At 38.2% G+C, this 17,491-nt stretch overlaps 1 protein-coding gene across 3 annotated transcripts in view; it reads left to right on the forward strand.

The window, feature by feature from the left end:
* The window catches only part of RGSL1 (regulator of G protein signaling like 1), a 66,805-nt gene that overhangs the window by 19,654 nt on the left and 29,660 nt on the right, over nucleotides 1-17,491 (forward strand). For all 3 annotated transcript variants that reach the window (XM_023640679.2, XM_070266658.1, XM_070266659.1), the window contains exons 8-10: nucleotides 7,112-7,174; nucleotides 7,594-7,816; nucleotides 10,590-10,697. In XM_023640679.2, coding sequence (XP_023496447.1) covers nucleotides 7,112-7,174; nucleotides 7,594-7,816; nucleotides 10,590-10,697 — 394 coding nt within the window. The remainder of the gene's footprint in view (nucleotides 1-7,111; nucleotides 7,175-7,593; nucleotides 7,817-10,589; nucleotides 10,698-17,491) is intronic.

Below are 17,491 nucleotides of genomic sequence, written 5' to 3' on the forward strand. Positions count from 1 at the left end.
CCATAACTCTGACTCATTCCCACTGTCCTCCTTCCCCCACTGCAGTGGGGGAACACATGACCCAGGCAACCCTGGAAGCAACAGAAGTGCTTGCAGCCTGGAGACCCTGGTGGTGACATCCATGGCTGTAACTTTGTAAGCAGTGAGGCACCAGCAACCTCAGAGGCACAAGCAGCACAGAAAGGCACTGACAACACCTCTGGCAAAAGCAGTGGAGGCTGGAAACCACAGTTCTCAAATACAACCAGAAACAGCTCAGAATCAAAGTAAATAAAGCCCTGCCTAAATAAGAACGATGTTTGCTACCACAGATGCGCCAGCAGAGGAACAACTTATTAAGCATCGTGAAGAACTACAGTAACATGGTAGAACAGAAACAAAATGAGAGCTCTCCAGAAACCAAACTTGAAGTCATGGAAGATTGTGATCTAACTGAGAGAAAATTCAAAATAACTGTCACAAAGAAACTCAATGAGTTATAAGAAAATTCAGATGGACAGTTCAATGGGCTTAGGAATAAAATTAATGGACAAGCACAGTACTTCATGAAAGAGACTCAAACTCCAAAAAAAAAAAAAAAAAAAAAAAAACCCAAAATCAGAAGTTCTGGAACTGAAGAAAACAATAAATGAGATGAAGAATATAAAGTAGAAAGCCCCAGAAATAGAGCAGACCATATGGAAGAGAGCATCAGCAAGCTTGAAGACAGAAATCTAGAAGTGTTCAGGTGGAAGAGGAGACAGAACTAAGATTTTTTTTTAAATAGAGAAAATCTATGAAAAATATCTGACTCAATTAGGAAAAGCAACGTAAGGATAATGGGTATCCCAGAAAGAGAAGAGAAGGAGAAAGGAGGAGAGATCTTATTTAATGAAATAATAGCTGAGAACTTCCCAAACTTGGGGAATAAACCAGATATGCAAGTACATGAAGCTGATAGAAAACCTAATTATCTCAACACAAAAAGACCTTCTCCAATGCATATGATATTGAAACTGTCAAAAGTTAATGACAAAGAATATTAAGGGCAGCCAGAGAGAAGAAAATAACTAACAAAGGAATGCCCATTAGGCTGTCAGCAGATTTCTCAGCAGAAGCTCTTCAGGCTAGGAAAGAGAGGAATGATATATTCAAAATATTGAAAGATAAAAATTGTCAGCCAAGAACACTCTATCCAGCAAAGTTATCCTTCAGATGTGAAGGAAAAAGAAAGACTTTCCCAGACTAACAAAATCTAAGGGAGTTCATTACCACTAGATCTGACTTACAAGAAATGTTGAAAGGAACACTCCTACCTGAAACAAAAAGGCAAAGATTTGTAAAACTTTGAGCAAGATAAATAGACAGAATCAGAAAATTGCAACTCTATATCAGAATAGATTAGTAAACATTTAATTATAACATAAAAGCTAAAGGGAAAGAAAGCATTAAAAATAACTATAACAACTCCAACTTGATAACAAACTCATGATAAAGGGATAATTTGTGACAATAAAAACAGAAGGGAGAGAGGAAAGGACAGAACATGCATAGGCAAATGAATATAAGATGCTACCAGAAGAAAAATGAGTATCTCATTTGTGAGATCTTTTATACAAACTTCACAGTAACCACACAAAAAAAAAAAAAAATTCAGAGCAGAGTCACAAAACATAAAAAAAAGAGGAAACTGAGAAACACATCATAGAAAACTGCCAAACTGAAATGGCAGACAGAAACACAAGGAAAAAGAAACAATGGAAATATAGTACAACCAGAACAAAAGATAAAATGGCAATATTAAGCCCTCATATATCAATAATCACCTTAAATGTAAATGGATTGAATTCAGCAATCAAAAGACACATAGTGGCTGGATGGATTAAGAAATAAGACCCAACAATATTCTGCCTCCAGAAGACCCATCTCAGCCCTAAAGACAAACACAGAATCAGAATAAAGAGATGGAAGATGATACTCCAAGCAAATGGCAACCAAAAGAAAGTGGGTGTAGCCATACTTATATCACACAACGTAGACTTCCAGCCAAAAAAGATAACAAGAGATAAACATTATATAATGATAAAGGGGACATTTCACCAAGAAGATGTAACATTAATATATATGCGCCTAATATAAGAGCACCAAAACATATAAAGCAACTACTAACAGACCTAAAGAGAGAAATTGCCAGCAATACAATAATAGCAGGGGACTTTAACATCCCACTAACCTCAATGGATAAGTCAGCCAGACAGAGTCAACCAGGAAACATTGGCCTTAAATAAAACACTAGACCAGATATAGAGAGATTTGGAGAACAATCCATCCAAAGGCAGCAGAATACACATCCTTCTCAAGTGCACATGGAGCATTCTCAAAGATAGACCATGTATTGAGAAACAAAACAAGTCTCAATACATTTAAGAAGACTGAAATTATATCAAGCACCTTTTCCAACCACAATGGTATGAAACTAGAATTCAACTACAAGAAAAAAACTAGAAAAGTCACAAATATGTGGAGACTAAATAACATGCTACTGAGCAACTATTGGATCAATGAAGAAATAAAAAGCACCTGGAGACAGATGAAAATGAAAACCCAACATACCCAAACCTATGGGATGCAGCAAAAGTGGTACTAAGAGCGAAGTATATAGCAATACAGGCCTACCTCAAGAAACAAGATAAATCTCAAGTAAGTAATCTAACATTACATCTAAAAGAACTAGAAAAAGAACAAACAAAACCCGAAGTCAGTAGAAGGAAGTAAATAGTAAAAATCAGAGCAGAAATTAATGAAATAGAGACTAAAAAGACAATAGAAAGGATCAATGAAACAATGCTGGTTTTTTGAGAAGAAACAAAATTGGCAAACCTTCAGCTAGACTTACTAAGAAATAAAGAGAGAAAGCTCAAATAAGTAAAATCAGAAACGAAAGAGGAGAAATTATAACAGATACCACAGAATAAAAAGGATTATAAGAGAATGCTATGCAAAACTATACACCTACAAATTTGAAAATCTAGAAGAAATGCATAAATTCTTACAATCATACAACCTCCCAGAACTGAATCAAGAAGAAATAGAGAATTTGAACAGACCAATCACAAGTTAGAGATTGAAACAGTAATAAAAAACCTCCTAAAAAACAGAAGTCCAGGACCAGACAGCTTCTCTGCTGAATTCTACCAAACATTCAACGAAGATTTAATACCTATCCTTCTCAAACACTTCCAAAACATTGAAGAAGACAGGAAGCTTCCTAATTCATTTTACAAGCCAACATTACCCTGACAGTAAAACCAGACAAGGACAACACAAAAAATGAAAATTACAGGCCAATATGACTGATGAACATAGGTGCAAAAATCCTCAACAAATTATTAGCAAATCTAATATAACAATACATTAAAAGGATTATACACCACAATCAACTAGGATTTATTCCATGGACACAGGAACGATTCAAAATCCACAAATCAATCAATGTGATACACCACATTAACAAAATGAAGAATAAAAACCATATGATCATCTCAATTAATGCAGAGAAAGCATTTGACAGGATTCAACATCCCTTTATGATAAAAACTCTCAATAAAATGGGTATAGAAGGAAAGTACCTCAACATAATAAAGATGTATGACAAACCCACAGTCAACATCATACCCAATGGTGAAAAACTGAAAGCAATTCCTCTAAGAACTGGAGCAAAACAAAGATGCCCACACTTGCCACTCTCACTCAACTTAGTGTTGGAAGTCCTAGCCAGAGAAATTAGACAAGGAAAAGAAATTAAAGTGATCCAAATTGGAAAGGAAGAAGTCAAACTGTCACTATTTGCAGATGACATGATTCTATACATAGAAAATCCTAAAGAATCCAGCAAAAACCTATTAGAAATAATAAACAAATACAATAAAGTTGTAGGGTACAAAATCAACACACAAAATTCCGTTGTATTTCCATAAACTAGCAGAAAGAGAAATCAAGAATGCAATCCCATTTAAAGTCACAACTAAAAGAATAAAATTCCTAGGACAAAATATACCATGGAGGTCAAAGACCTGTACACTGAAAACCAGAAGGCATTGTTGAAAGAAATTGAAGAAGACAAAAAGAAATGGAAAGATATTTCATGCATATGGATTGGAAGAACAAACATAGTTAAAATGTCCATATTACCTAAAGCAATCTACAGATTCAACATGATCTCAATCAGAATCCCAATGGTATTTTTCATGGAAATAGAACAAAGAATCCTAAAATGTCTATGGAACAACAAAAGACCCTGAATAACCAAAGCAATACTGAGAAAAAAGAACAAAGCTGGAGGTGTCACACTCTCTGATTTCAAAATATACTACAAAGCTATAGTAATCAAAACAGCATGGTACTCACACAAAAACAGACACACAGATCAATGGAACAGAATTGAGAGCCCAGAAATAAACCCACACATCTATGGACAGCTAATTTTCAACAAAGGAGCCAAGAACGTACAATGGAGAAAGCAAAGTACTTCAACAAATGGTATTGGGAAAACTTGACAGTCACATGCAAAAGAATGAAAATAGACCATTATCTTACGTATACACAAAAATCAGCTCAAAATGGATTAAAGACTTGAATGTAAGACCTGAAACCATAAAACTCATAGAAGAAAACATAGACAGTACACTGTTTGACATCAGTCTTAGCACTATCTTTTTGAATATCATGCCTCCTCAGACAAGGGCAACAAAAGAAAAAATAAACAAATGGAACTACACGAAACTAAAAAGCTTCTGCATGGCAAAACAAACTGTTAACAAAATGAAAAGACAACCTACCAATTGGGAGAAGACATTTGCAAATTGTATACCAAATAAGGGGTTAATATCCAAAATATATAAATAACTTGTACAACTCAACAACAAAAAAACAATCAACCCTATCAAAAAATGGTCAGAGGATGTGAACAGACATTTTTCAAAAGAACATTTACAGATGGCCAACAGGCACATGAAAATATGTTTAACATCACTAATTATTAGGGAAATGCAAATCAAAACTACAATGATGTATTACCTGACACTGGTCAATGGCTATTATTAAAAAACAAGAAATAACAAGCGTTGGAGAGGATGTGGGGAAAAAAGAATCCTTGTACACTGCTAGTGGGTATGTAAATTGGTGCAGCTATTATGGAAAACAGTATGGAGATTCCTCAAAACCTAAAAATAGAACTACCATATGATCCAGCTATTCCAAATCTTGTTATTTATCCAGAGAACATGAAAAGACTAATCTGAAAAGATATATGCACCCCTATGTTCACTGTACCATTATTCACAACAGCCAAGACTTAGAAGCAACCTAAGTGCCCATCAAATGATGAATGGATAAAGAAGATGTGATATTGTGGTATATAGATATATATATACAGTGGACTACTACTCAGCCATAAAAGGGACGAAATCTTGCCATTTGCAATGACATAGATGGACTTTGAGGGTGTTATGCTAAGTGAAATAAGTCAGACAAAGACAATTACCATGTGACTTCATTCATATGTGGAAGATAAACAAACAAACACATAGATACAGAGACCAGATTGGTAGTTACCAGAGTGGGAGGGTGTGGTGACAGATGGAAACTAGACTTTTGGTGGTAAACATGATGTAGTCTACGCAGAAGTCAGAATATAACGATGTACACTTGAAATTGATATAATGTTATAAATCAATGTGACCTCAGCAAAAAGAAAAGAAACCAATTTGATCATTTATTCATTAGTTATTAGATGGAATCATAAATCGTTTAAACTAGAGGGGCCGTTAGTAGGGTACTCATTTCATTTCACACATTTTATTTGTTATTCATGCTTAATACATATTTAGAGCTCACTCATTACTCAATAACATTATATTACATTGTATATTGCTAGTATTTAATTGCTGAGCTGAATTCTCTTAGGAATATACTTCACTCACTTCCCAGGAGCCCAGGAGATCTGATCAAGTTACTAAAACTCATACTCTTAAACTCACCTTTTGGGAACATGACTGGGGCGGTTTATGGAGACAATCTTACATTCTTTAAAAATTATTTTAGTGACTCATTGCCTGCAAAATAATGCCCAGACTCCTTAGCAAAGCATTCCAGTCCCTCATGTATAGTCCCAACCAACCCTCCTTGCCACTGCCCCATCTCTGTGCTCTTAGCAAGAATGTTACCGCTCAGCTGTGCTAGAATATTCATCTTTCTCAAACATGTCCTTTCTCATCTCTGTGCCTTTGCTTAAGCTCTTGCACTGCCTGGAATGCTCTTTACTCAACTTTCATATGGTGAGCTCCTACTTATCCTGCAAGGTGCAAACTCTGGTTTAAATCTCTCTGCCTTTATGAATTCTTGCTGGATTTCTTAGATCAAAACAGAAGTAATTGCTCCCTCCTCTCTGCTCCCAGAGAACTTGGTTCATACCTCTATTGCAGCATGTGTCATTCATCATGCTGGAAGGTGAGCGAGCTCCTCAAGAATAAGACTTGTATCATATTGATCTGTATATTTCCAGCCATTTGCACAGTGCCTGGCATGTGGGAGGCACTCAGAATATTTGTCAAAGAACGAATGAAAGCGAGATTATGGGTAAACAAACCTAGCTAAGCACTAACTCATAGTTTTTTGCGTGCTGTTTTTTGTTTGTTCGCTTTCATGTAATGAAATATTCTTCACAGATGGGTAAGGTCTTCAAGTGGGGGATGTGAAGAGTAGACACATCAAAAGGAGATGCTTGGTTTTCATGACCACTTTGAGAATCAAAGAGATAGTACTTTGAAAAGAAACAAAGAAGTATGCATATGTCAAGTAATTGTCCTTCAGGAAATTATTTGTCATATGTCTTCTTAAGTAAATATTGATTACTATTCTCCGAGATTCAGAGGGAGGCTGCGTGAGCTGCCATATTCAGAGAGGCAAAGGAATGCCTCCTGATTGGTCATGGCTAGCGTTTGCTGTCCTGTCATATCTCCAAGTTAGAGAATCCAGGATCTGCAGCCTGCTCTTCTCTCAAGAGAACACCAGCAGGAGAGACGCAGTCAGCTGAGCAGCCCCTCGTAACGCTTATGTCGTGTTTGGATTTCAGATGCTCAGCCACTGTTATCATGAATTCCTGGAGGAAGAGGACTACTGGTTTCTCAATTTCACAGTAGGAGGGACTTTGAGGTGGGGAGGAATCATGAGGTTGGGGCAAGAAAAGAAAATAATTGCTCTTTTAGAAGCCTTTTTTGTTAAAGTAAATGAGATTTTGATTTTTTTCCTAGAGGCAACTGGGGATTGACATGGTCCCTGACGTTCTAAAGATAAACCTCTCAAGGAAAAAGACTCAAGTGCATAAGCTGACTTGGAAGAAGTCATTCATATAGACTTTCTCCTTTGTAGAAAATGAGTTTGATTAGAAGAGGGAAGGGTTTGGTGTGTAACGGAGCAATGGGTCTTAGCAAATTAAAAACCATCTGCATAAGTCTGTGTGACGGGGAAGCACTGAGGACTGGGCTGTTTCAAAAATCTTGTTTCTGATCTAGTTCATGTAGCAAACGCTGTCTGCCTCCCACCTCCTTCTCTTAGACTCAGACTAGGTTCATCAGCACCAGGTGGAATAGAAGAGAATCTATAAACAAAGAAGAGAATATTCTTCTTTATAAGAGGTTTGAGGAATCTCTGGAGTTAAGCCAGGGTTTGGCTAACATGGAGGAAATGGATTCTATGCAGTGGCAAAAGATAGCTACTGAGGACCTGAAACAAGGCGGGTCTCTCCAGGTACAACTGAAGTCTCCAGTGTTTCTGACAGGTAAGGGCAGTCACCGTAATTTTTTTGACCCTTACGTGTAGGCAACTGGGAAATATTAATACTTAAAATTTAATGATTATTTACTCTGTGTGAGCACTGTGCAATGCAAAGCCTTCCTCATTTGATCTTCACAATAACCTATGAGGTAAGTACTGAGTAGCTGACACACAGAGATGATAAGCGACATTCCCAAGGTCACACAATCAGTGGCAGAGCCAGGATCTGAATCCAGACTGACTGACTGCAGAGGCCCCTACTGGCACTCAAGTTTGGCCAGACTCATGCCCATCAAAGCATCACCACAGTTACACTGAATACTTCTTTTCGTGCGTTTGAGAAGCATATTCTGCCTCGCCATACCTCCACCAGACTCAGGCCTAAGGCACTTCTGTGAATATATTTTACCAGTCACCCCCCGCCCCCAACATCACATACCAGTCCATCCAGGCAGTGGAGAGAAGTGGATCTGAGCACAAGGCAATGCTGTCCCAGAGGTCTAGCTCTACCAGTGACTGTGTGAACTTGAGCAATGTACTGAACCTCTCTTTAAGCCCTAGTTTTCTCAACTGTAAAATGGGAATAATAACAGGCTTGTTGTGAAGATGACCCGAGATCATCTTTGAAAGCTATTAGCGTAATGCTTGGCAATAGTAAAAGTCCAATAAATGTTAGCCATTATTATTCAAATTGAACACACCGCTTTAATTGTCTACGCTGAGGCAGTCAGAGTAATGCAGGATTTCTCAAACTTCGATCCACAGTAAATACATTTGACTTCAGGGATCATATACCTGTATGTATGCGTGTGCCTATACATGGAAAAAAATTTTCACAAAGCAAGACTTACCCTTATTACATAAGATGGTGTACTCCAATATTCTCTATTCTATTCTATTCTATTTCATTTTCTAAAAGCTAGTGATAACTCAGCTTATTTTTTGACATACTATTGAGTCATGACCTTCACTTTGAAAAACACGGATAGAGAAGGAGTAAGCAAAAGCTTTGAAAATTCGCTTCCACCACTTCTTTGCTTTGTGAGCCTAGATAAGTTACTTCATCTTTCTGAGCCTCATTTCCTCATCTACAGAACGAGGATAACGGCCTCTACTGGGCAGGATATTTCAGAGGATTGGAGGTAATGCACTCACAGAGCAGGCAGGTGCTCAATAAGTTGTACATGTTAGATTACACTAAAAAATGTAACCTTCAACTCTTTTAAAACTTTGATGTGCACTCCATATACAAAACACAATGCCTTGGAGCCTTGCCTCTCGGAGCCATGCATGGGCACGAGTTATTTAACTCTAACATGAACAAGCCCTCCATTTTACCTCAGGGTAGATTTTCCTCAGGGTATCCGGAACATTCCAGAACCTCTTCCAGAAATCAAGAGAAAAGTGGAAGAAAGGATGGCTGATAAATTTCACCACACATATGCTAGGCAACAGGCATGTCTTTGGTGGCTGTGTAGGACGGGGGATGGCCAGGAAGAGCGCAACCACCCTCCATGGAGATGCCACCTCCCTCTCCCCAGCACATGTTATTACTTCCTCCACCACTGCTTTTTTGAAAGGCAAGTCTGATTTATAAATGGCCTCCTGTGCAACCCAACCCAGGGCCCTGACTCCCGGTAGGCTGATACCTCCACTCAGGCTACACCATAAACTTACAGAACACCAGAGCTAGAATACTCTCAGCTTTCATATGGAGAAAATGAGTCCCAGAGAGGTGAAAAGACTTGCCTGAGGTTGCTTAGCAAGAAAGAGGTTGATCCAAGACCAGAAAGCTGGATCCACTGCAGAACCACTGCTCTTACAATTTATAGCCAGATTCCCCTAGCTGAGAGTTGATAATGATGACAATGACAATGCTGACATAGGCTGACATTTGTGGGTCCACCCCCAGTATTCCTTCTAGACTCTACCAGCATAACCTCAGAAAGCACTGGACTGCCCTGGAGAGTTCCAGGAGAACCGTGTGCAGTTAGACTTACTCTAAACCCCAAAACTCACAACAGAAATGAGTGTTTTCACCTTGGTAGCTGGCAAGGTGCTGCTAATTTGCTTTTATTGCCCAGAACTCAGTTAAAACTTCCCTTGCTCAGTCTCAGTCATGCTGTCCCACCTCGTTTTGGATACAAAAAGGTATTCCCTTTCAATTCATTATGCATGACTAGAAATGATGTATGGCTATTTCTAGAAAAAGTAATTCACTCTCAGAGGACAATGATTTGCAACCATTAATGATATTCACTGATATTAGCTGTCAAGTCTGAAAGTAATTCCCAAAGACAGAGCCAAGAAAAAGTTCCTAGCATGTTCTTTGCCATATACTATCCCTAAGTGCATCAAATTCTTTGAAGCAACAGCAGAAAGTTTGAAATGCATTTGCAACTCCTCCCCACAACAGACGGCTGCTTGGAAGGGGTCAATATTCATTTGAATGAATTACTTTTTATATATATGTTAACAATTAGTGCTTCTTTCAAAGTCATAGCTCAGTTACCCTTGTGTCCCTCGGGCAGAAAATCTACATGAGTCGGGTGGCCCCAAGAGGGCAGAATCCTCCCATTCTGGAGGGGAAGGCAGGCTGTATTTCCCTGCTTCTAATTTGGCCTAGGGAACTTGTATTCCTTGTGTAAACATTCCATTAAAACACTATTGTCCTACTTAAATAACATTTTAAAGGCAATACCTTCAACAAAAGTTTATAAATCTTTGAACCCAAAGTGGGCAACTAGACTCTACTTCTATTTTTCCCTACTTGATAGACATAGAGAAAATGTCCTTTGAAGAACTCTGCTGTAAGTATCCAAAGGTGGCTATAGAGAAGATCAGTGATGACTACAAAACATATTGTGAAAAAGCACCTAAAGTAGGTAAGTGTTTAAACTCAGGGATAGATTTGAGACAACTAGGTAAGAGAATCTCTAAACTCAAGAGGCATAAGCCAGAAGAGGAATCGTCCTCCATTAGAAATGAGGGATGGTCAAGGGAGAATGACCATGGTTTTTTTTTTCTCCTACAAAGCCATAGAAGGACATCAGGAAAATGATATGCAATTTATAAATGAATGAGGGTGATGATGAAAATTGTTAATTCTTACCTTCTTACCTGGTTATTACTCTTGGGTTTTAAATAATGCAGATTTGCATTTATGCAAATCTCTTCTGCCAAGTTTCCTGGAGTCAGAGATGTGTGGAAGGAGATTAGTTGGTGCATGTTCTTAGAAGTAATAGCTGTAAGGGAATAAGGAAAGCAGGCCTGGGTAGAGGTAGATGCTGAACTGCAAGGCAAGTACAATATGTTTCAGAAGATCCCATAGGAAGCTCTAAAGCTAGGATGGCCCTCAGAGTTGTCTCTCATTGAGAAAAGGGACTTTTTTGCCTCCACAGTGACTCGGATGTGGATCCCCTGGGAACGATATAACCTTGGGTCAGGCAGTGCCCTTTGGCCGCGGCAGCACCCCAAAGGGGTCTCAGCTATGAGTTGTCTGCAGCCAACACTCTGGGCAGCTAAGGGAATCAGTGCTTTGGTCCTAAAGGGAAGATCTGAGCTGTGCACCACAGCACCCACTACTGTCCACTTGCTTTTTATGGAAATTTCAGCACCTTGGAACAGCTCCTCCAGGAGTCTGGTTGGTTTCTTTTCCTAGGGGACTTTTACTGACCCACACTGCTACAGCTCTCTGGAGACCACAAGGATCACTTCCCTTCTCCCTCCTTTGTTACCCATCATAGATTCCCTTCATGCTCAGCTAATGTCTCTGCTGGTCTTGAGGGGCTTTCCTGGAAGGATGACCTAGACTCTCTCTCCTGAGGGACCTGAGCCTCTGTCATCATGACTTCTCAGACTGTGGCTGCGCACTTGTCAATTTATCACCAAAATCGGACAGGAGAATACCAAGAGTGAAAATGAATTCTCCCCTGCCCCTGCTGTGTAACTGATGACACTAATGATCACAGTCAATTACCCTGCCAGTACAGTGACTCCTTTGTTTGTCTTCTGGCCTCTTGGCATAAAAAGCTTGAAGTGGCTGAGTGCCAACTGAGTTCCTAGTAGAAGCATTCCAACTCTGGGCACCAGGATCTCTAGATTGGCACTATCCAATACAGGAGCCATTAGCCCCATGTGGCCATTGAACCCTTGCAATGTGGCTGGTACAAACAGGTTACATAAAATATATTATTAAAATTAATTTCACCCTTTTCCTTTTAGTTTTTTTAATGTGACTACTAGAAAATTTAAAATTATATATGTGGCTCACATTATATTTCTATTGGATAGTGCTGGTATAGACCCACAGAACCTAAAGATGTAAGGGTTGGAAATTTCCCTAAGTCAGTCGCTGATACTGATGGTAAATGAATTGCTCCTACTTTCATCCCTTGGTTCCCATACCCATGTATTCTACTTATTGAGGACACAACATCTTATAATGGTCTTCAATTTATTCGGGAGGATGATACCCCATTGTCCTAGGGTACCATCTCCAAGCTAGTTTCACAGCTACACCTTCAAAAAACAGCTCTGTTTCTCTACCAGGCAACAGCTCTCATAAGTGATAGAACTAGTGGATCTCATTGTCACATGCCCGTCGTTGCCAACTTCCTGTGCTGTAAGTATCACTTGGTCAGAGGCAGTGCTATGTGGGAATCAAACACTTGTAAGGCCCCAGAGAGCAATGCTGACCGAAACCTCGCAGGTAGGAATACATTTCAGTTCCAGTCAAGATAAATTGCTACCCCTTCCAGAGTAGAAGGAGTCCAATGTCATCAATTTGCTCAGCCATTTCTCCAAAGAGTGTGCTTTCTTTTCTTAGAGAATGGTATTTAGAAGCCAATGGTATTTAGGAACAAATAGAAAATAGTAAGGTAGAATTTAAAACCTAATATATAAGAAGTTACAGTAAATGTAATCAGATTAAACATTCTAATTAAAAGGCAATTGTCAAATTGGATTTAACAAAAACAAACAAAAATACAAAAAAAAATTTCTGCTTAAGAGGCTCACCTTAGGTATAAAACAAGAACATATTAAAAAATAAAAGGATGGACAAGAATATAACAAGCAAACACAGCCACAAAGAAAGGTGATGACTATAATAATATCAGACAAAGTAGAACATAAAGCAGGAAGCATTGATAGAGATAAAAAGTTACTCTACCAGGAAGCTATAACAATTCCAAATTTGCTTGCATCTAGCACAGATAGCATAAAGGAAGAACTGAAAGTCTTAAAAAGATAAATAGAAAAAATCAATAGAGTGAGAGATTTAAAAATCTCTCTTTTGAGAAATGATAGAAATGTAAACCAAAACTCTCAGCAAAGATACAGAATATCTGACCATGCTTAGCCAAATACACCTAAATGATAAGACAGAGTACTGCACCCAACATTGCATGTCTTATAGATACCTAAATGTAATAAGAGGATGTCATAAACAACCTGATGTCAACATAACTGAAATTTCAAGTGAAACGGACAAATTTGTAGAAAATACAACAAACTAAAATGACGTGAAAAGAATGGAAAATCTGAAAATTCCTATATATTTTAAATAAATTAAATTTGTAATTAAAATATCTCTCTGAGATTGAGACACAGGTGCTTGCCAACACCATTTCCATCTAAAAGGGTAATGGAGGACCTAGTAAGAGCAATGAATTAATGAAAGGAAATCAAAGGTAGAAATATTCTAAAACAATAAATAAAACTCTATTGGCAGAGAACAGAATTGTGTGTGTATAAAAATCAAAGGAATTTGCAGACAAACTTTTTGAATGAATAACTTAATTTAGGGAGGTTGTGGAACACACGGCCAATATATGAAAATCAATTATATTTCTATATGCCAGACACAATTAAAAAATGAAACTTTAAAATCATGCCATTTACAAGTATATCAGAAAACATCAAAAGCCTGGAAAGAAACATAATGGAATATATATACAATAATGTTACATGATAACTATAAAACATTATTGAAAGAAATTAAAGACATAAACAAATAGAGGAATATACCGAATCCATGGATTAAAAAAGGTACAATGGGGAATGACATCACAGAAAATGGTGAGTAGGGAGCTTCAGGGCTCCATCCTTCCACAAAACAACTAAAGATTTGGCAAAAATTGTCAGAATCAGAGTTTTACAGAACTTTGGAATCTAGTCAAGAGCTTACAACAACCAGGGGAAGTCTTGGAGAAGAAAGAAGAGGCTGCAATGTGATAAGCAAGTGCTGTGGCATTTCACATTGTCCATCTACAACCCCCTAATTCCCTCCCCGCCACTAGTGATGGCATGATGACAACAGCACACATTCTTGATGCAGGTTGCTAGTGCCAGAGAAAGCAATATGGACTTATTTTCAAAGAATTGTAGTGCTCTGTTTCAACCTGAAGTTGCCTCTTGGCTCCCTGAAGGACTGGCACAAGGACTTGCCTTTGTTTTGCCCTACTTGGAGTGTTTTTAGGGCTGAGAGGATTCTCAAGTGACATTTGCCAAAAGCATTTAAAGGCACAAGTATTGGCCACAGCAGCCTGGGCCTGGGGACAACAGTTGGGACAACATTAGACAGACCAAAAGAGAGAGATGAGATTGTAAAAGTAGATACATGGGGTAATAAGAACTTGTTTTTCCTGCTTTTTTTTTTTCTCCCCAAATTCCCACAGCACATAGTTGTGTATTTTAGGTTGTAGGTCCTTCTAGTTGTGGCACGTGGGACACCACCTCAATGTGACCTGACGAGTGGTGCCATGTCCGTGTCCAGGATCAAACCAGCAAAACCCTGGGCTGCAGGAAGAGGAGCACACAAACTTAACCACTCGGCCACAGGGCTGGCCCCATGAGTAATAGGAACTTTTAAAACTCTCACATATACTTGAAAATCAAGAAAGCCATGCACATGGCCAGAATTGGATATATACTCAGAAAAGGCATGAGAAAACCCAAAACTTTCACCTCTGGCTGAGCTTCAGGGTCCAGGGAAGCAGAAAGTTAAGGCTAAGAAAGAGCTGTAAATGGCCTGGCTGAGCATTTGCAAAGATGCTCACAGAGCCAATTTGCACAGCCTAGTAGAGTAATTTTTTTATTTTTTTTGAGGAAGATTAGCCCTGAGCTAACTGCTGCCAATCCTCCTCTTTTTGCTGAGGAAGCCTGGCTCTGAGATGTTAGCTCCATGCCCATCTTCCTCTGCTTTATATGTGGGATGCCTACCGCAGCATGGCTTTTGCCAAGCGGTGTCATGTCTGCACCCGGGATCCGAACCTGTGAACCCTGGGCTGCCGAGAAGCACAATGTGTGAACTTAACCACTGTGCCACCGAGCTGGCCCCTCTTTTTTTTTTTTTTGACATCTAAGGAAACTATCAAAACACTACATGGCCACAAACTAATAGAACACAGACTTCAGTGGCCACACACGACAAAGAATACAGACTTTGCAAAAATAATTGAGAAAAGTCACCAAACAAGCAAATGACAACAACCACAGAAGCAGAAACAACAAATCCCAGGCAGAGGGGAGAATCTGATTTTCAGAGTTGCCACGTTATAATGCTCAAAACCTCCAGTCTTCAACAAAAAACGATGAGGCATACAAAAAAAATAAGTATGGCCCATTTGCAGGAAACAAAAAATCAACAGAAACTGTCCACGGGTAGCCCAGCCATTTTGTTTGCTAGGCAAAGACTTTAAAACAACTGTCTTAAATATGCTCAAAGAGTCAAAGGAAACCATGAACAAAGAACTAAAGGAAGTCAGGAGAGTGGTACTCACCAAATAAAGAATATCAATGAAACAATAGAAATGATGAAAAGAAATTCTGGAACTGAAAAGTACAGTAATTTTGAGCAAAATGAAAATTAAAATATCACATACCAAAACCTAGGGGATGTAGCAAAAGCATTGCCCAAAGGGAAATTTATAGTTGTAAATGCAGATATTGAAAAAGATACCAAATCAATAACCTAACCTTATACCTTTAGGAACTAGATAAAGAACAAGCTAAACCCAAAGTTAGCAGAAGAAAGGGAATAATAAAGATTATAGTAGAGGTAAACAAAATAGAGGATAGAAAACTAATAGAGAAAATCAATTTTTTCTTTGAAAAGATCAGCAAAATTGACAAACATTTAATTAGACTGACCAAGAAAAAAAGAGAGAAGACTCAAAATTGCTAAAATCAGAAATGAAAGTGGAGACGTTACTACCAACCTTAGAGAAATATAAAGGACTATAAGAGAACATTATAAGCAATTGTATGCCAACAAAATAAATAATTAAGATAAATGGACAAATGTCAAAAAATGTGCAAACTATCAAAACTGACTCAAGAAGAAATAAAAAATTTGAAAAGACTATAAGAAGAAATTGAATCAGTAATCGCAAATCTCCCAACAAAGAAAAACCAAGGACCACATGGCTTCATTGGTGAATTCTACATAACATTTAAAGAATTAACACCAATCCTTCTCAAACTCTTCCAAAAAATGGAAAAGGAGAAGGCACTTTAACTCATTCTATGAGGCCAGCATTATCCTGATATCCAACCAGACAAAGATATCACAGTTAAAGAAAACTATAGACCAACATCCCCTAAGAACATAGATGCAAAATACTAGCAAACCAAATCCAGAAGAATATTAAGAAGATTGTGTACCATAACCAAATGAGATTTATCCCAGGAATGCAAGGCTGGTTTGACATATGAAAATCAATCAATGTCATACACCAGTCTGTTAGACTGAATGAAAAATCCTCTCAACTGATGCAGGAAAACACTTGACAAAAATCCAAAACTCTTTCATAATGAAAACATCCAACAAACTAAAAATAGAAGAGAACTTTCTCAATATAATAAAGGACAAATCCACAAGTAACATTAAACTCAATGGTAAAGGACTGAAAGCTTTCTCCCTAAGATCAGGAACAAGAAAGGAGGCCTTCTTCCACCACTTCCAGTCAACAGTGTACTGGGAAAAATAGCCAGAGCACTTAGGCAAGAAAAAGATAGAAATGGCATCCAAATTGGAAAGGAAGGAGTAAATCTATTTCTATTCACAGATGACGTGATCTTATAGATAGAAAATCCTAAAGAATCCACACCAAAAAAATCTAGTAGAGCTAATAAATGAATTCAGCAAAGTTGGCAGGGTGCAAGTTAACGTGCAATAAGAAGTTGTACTTCTATACACTAGCATGAACAATGTGAAATGAAATGAAAACAATTCCATCTGTAATAGCATCAAAAAGAATAAAATACTTAAAAATAAATTTCACTAAAGATATGCAAGACTTATAAGCAGAGAACTACAGAATTCACTGAAAGAAATTAAAGACCTATGGGGCCGGCCCTGTGGCTGAGTGGTTAAGTTCACGCACTCTGCTTTGGCAGCCCAGGGTTTTGCCAGTTTGAATCCTGGGCACAGACATGGCACCACTCATCAAGCCATGCCAAGGCGGCATCCCACATGCCACAACTAGAAGGACCCACAACTAAAAATACACAACTATATACCAGGGGGGCTTTGAGAGAAAAAGGAAAAATAAAATCTTTAAAAAAAAAAAAAGAAATTAAAGACATACATAAATGAAACTATATCCTGTGCTCTTGGCTTAGAAAACTTATGTGACAATACTGCCCAAAGTGATCTACAAATTCAGTGTAATCC

This window comes from Equus caballus, chromosome 5 (genome assembly GCF_041296265.1).
Source record: "Equus caballus isolate H_3958 breed thoroughbred chromosome 5, TB-T2T, whole genome shotgun sequence".
In the NCBI taxonomy this organism is placed as follows: domain Eukaryota; kingdom Metazoa; phylum Chordata; class Mammalia; order Perissodactyla; family Equidae; genus Equus; species Equus caballus.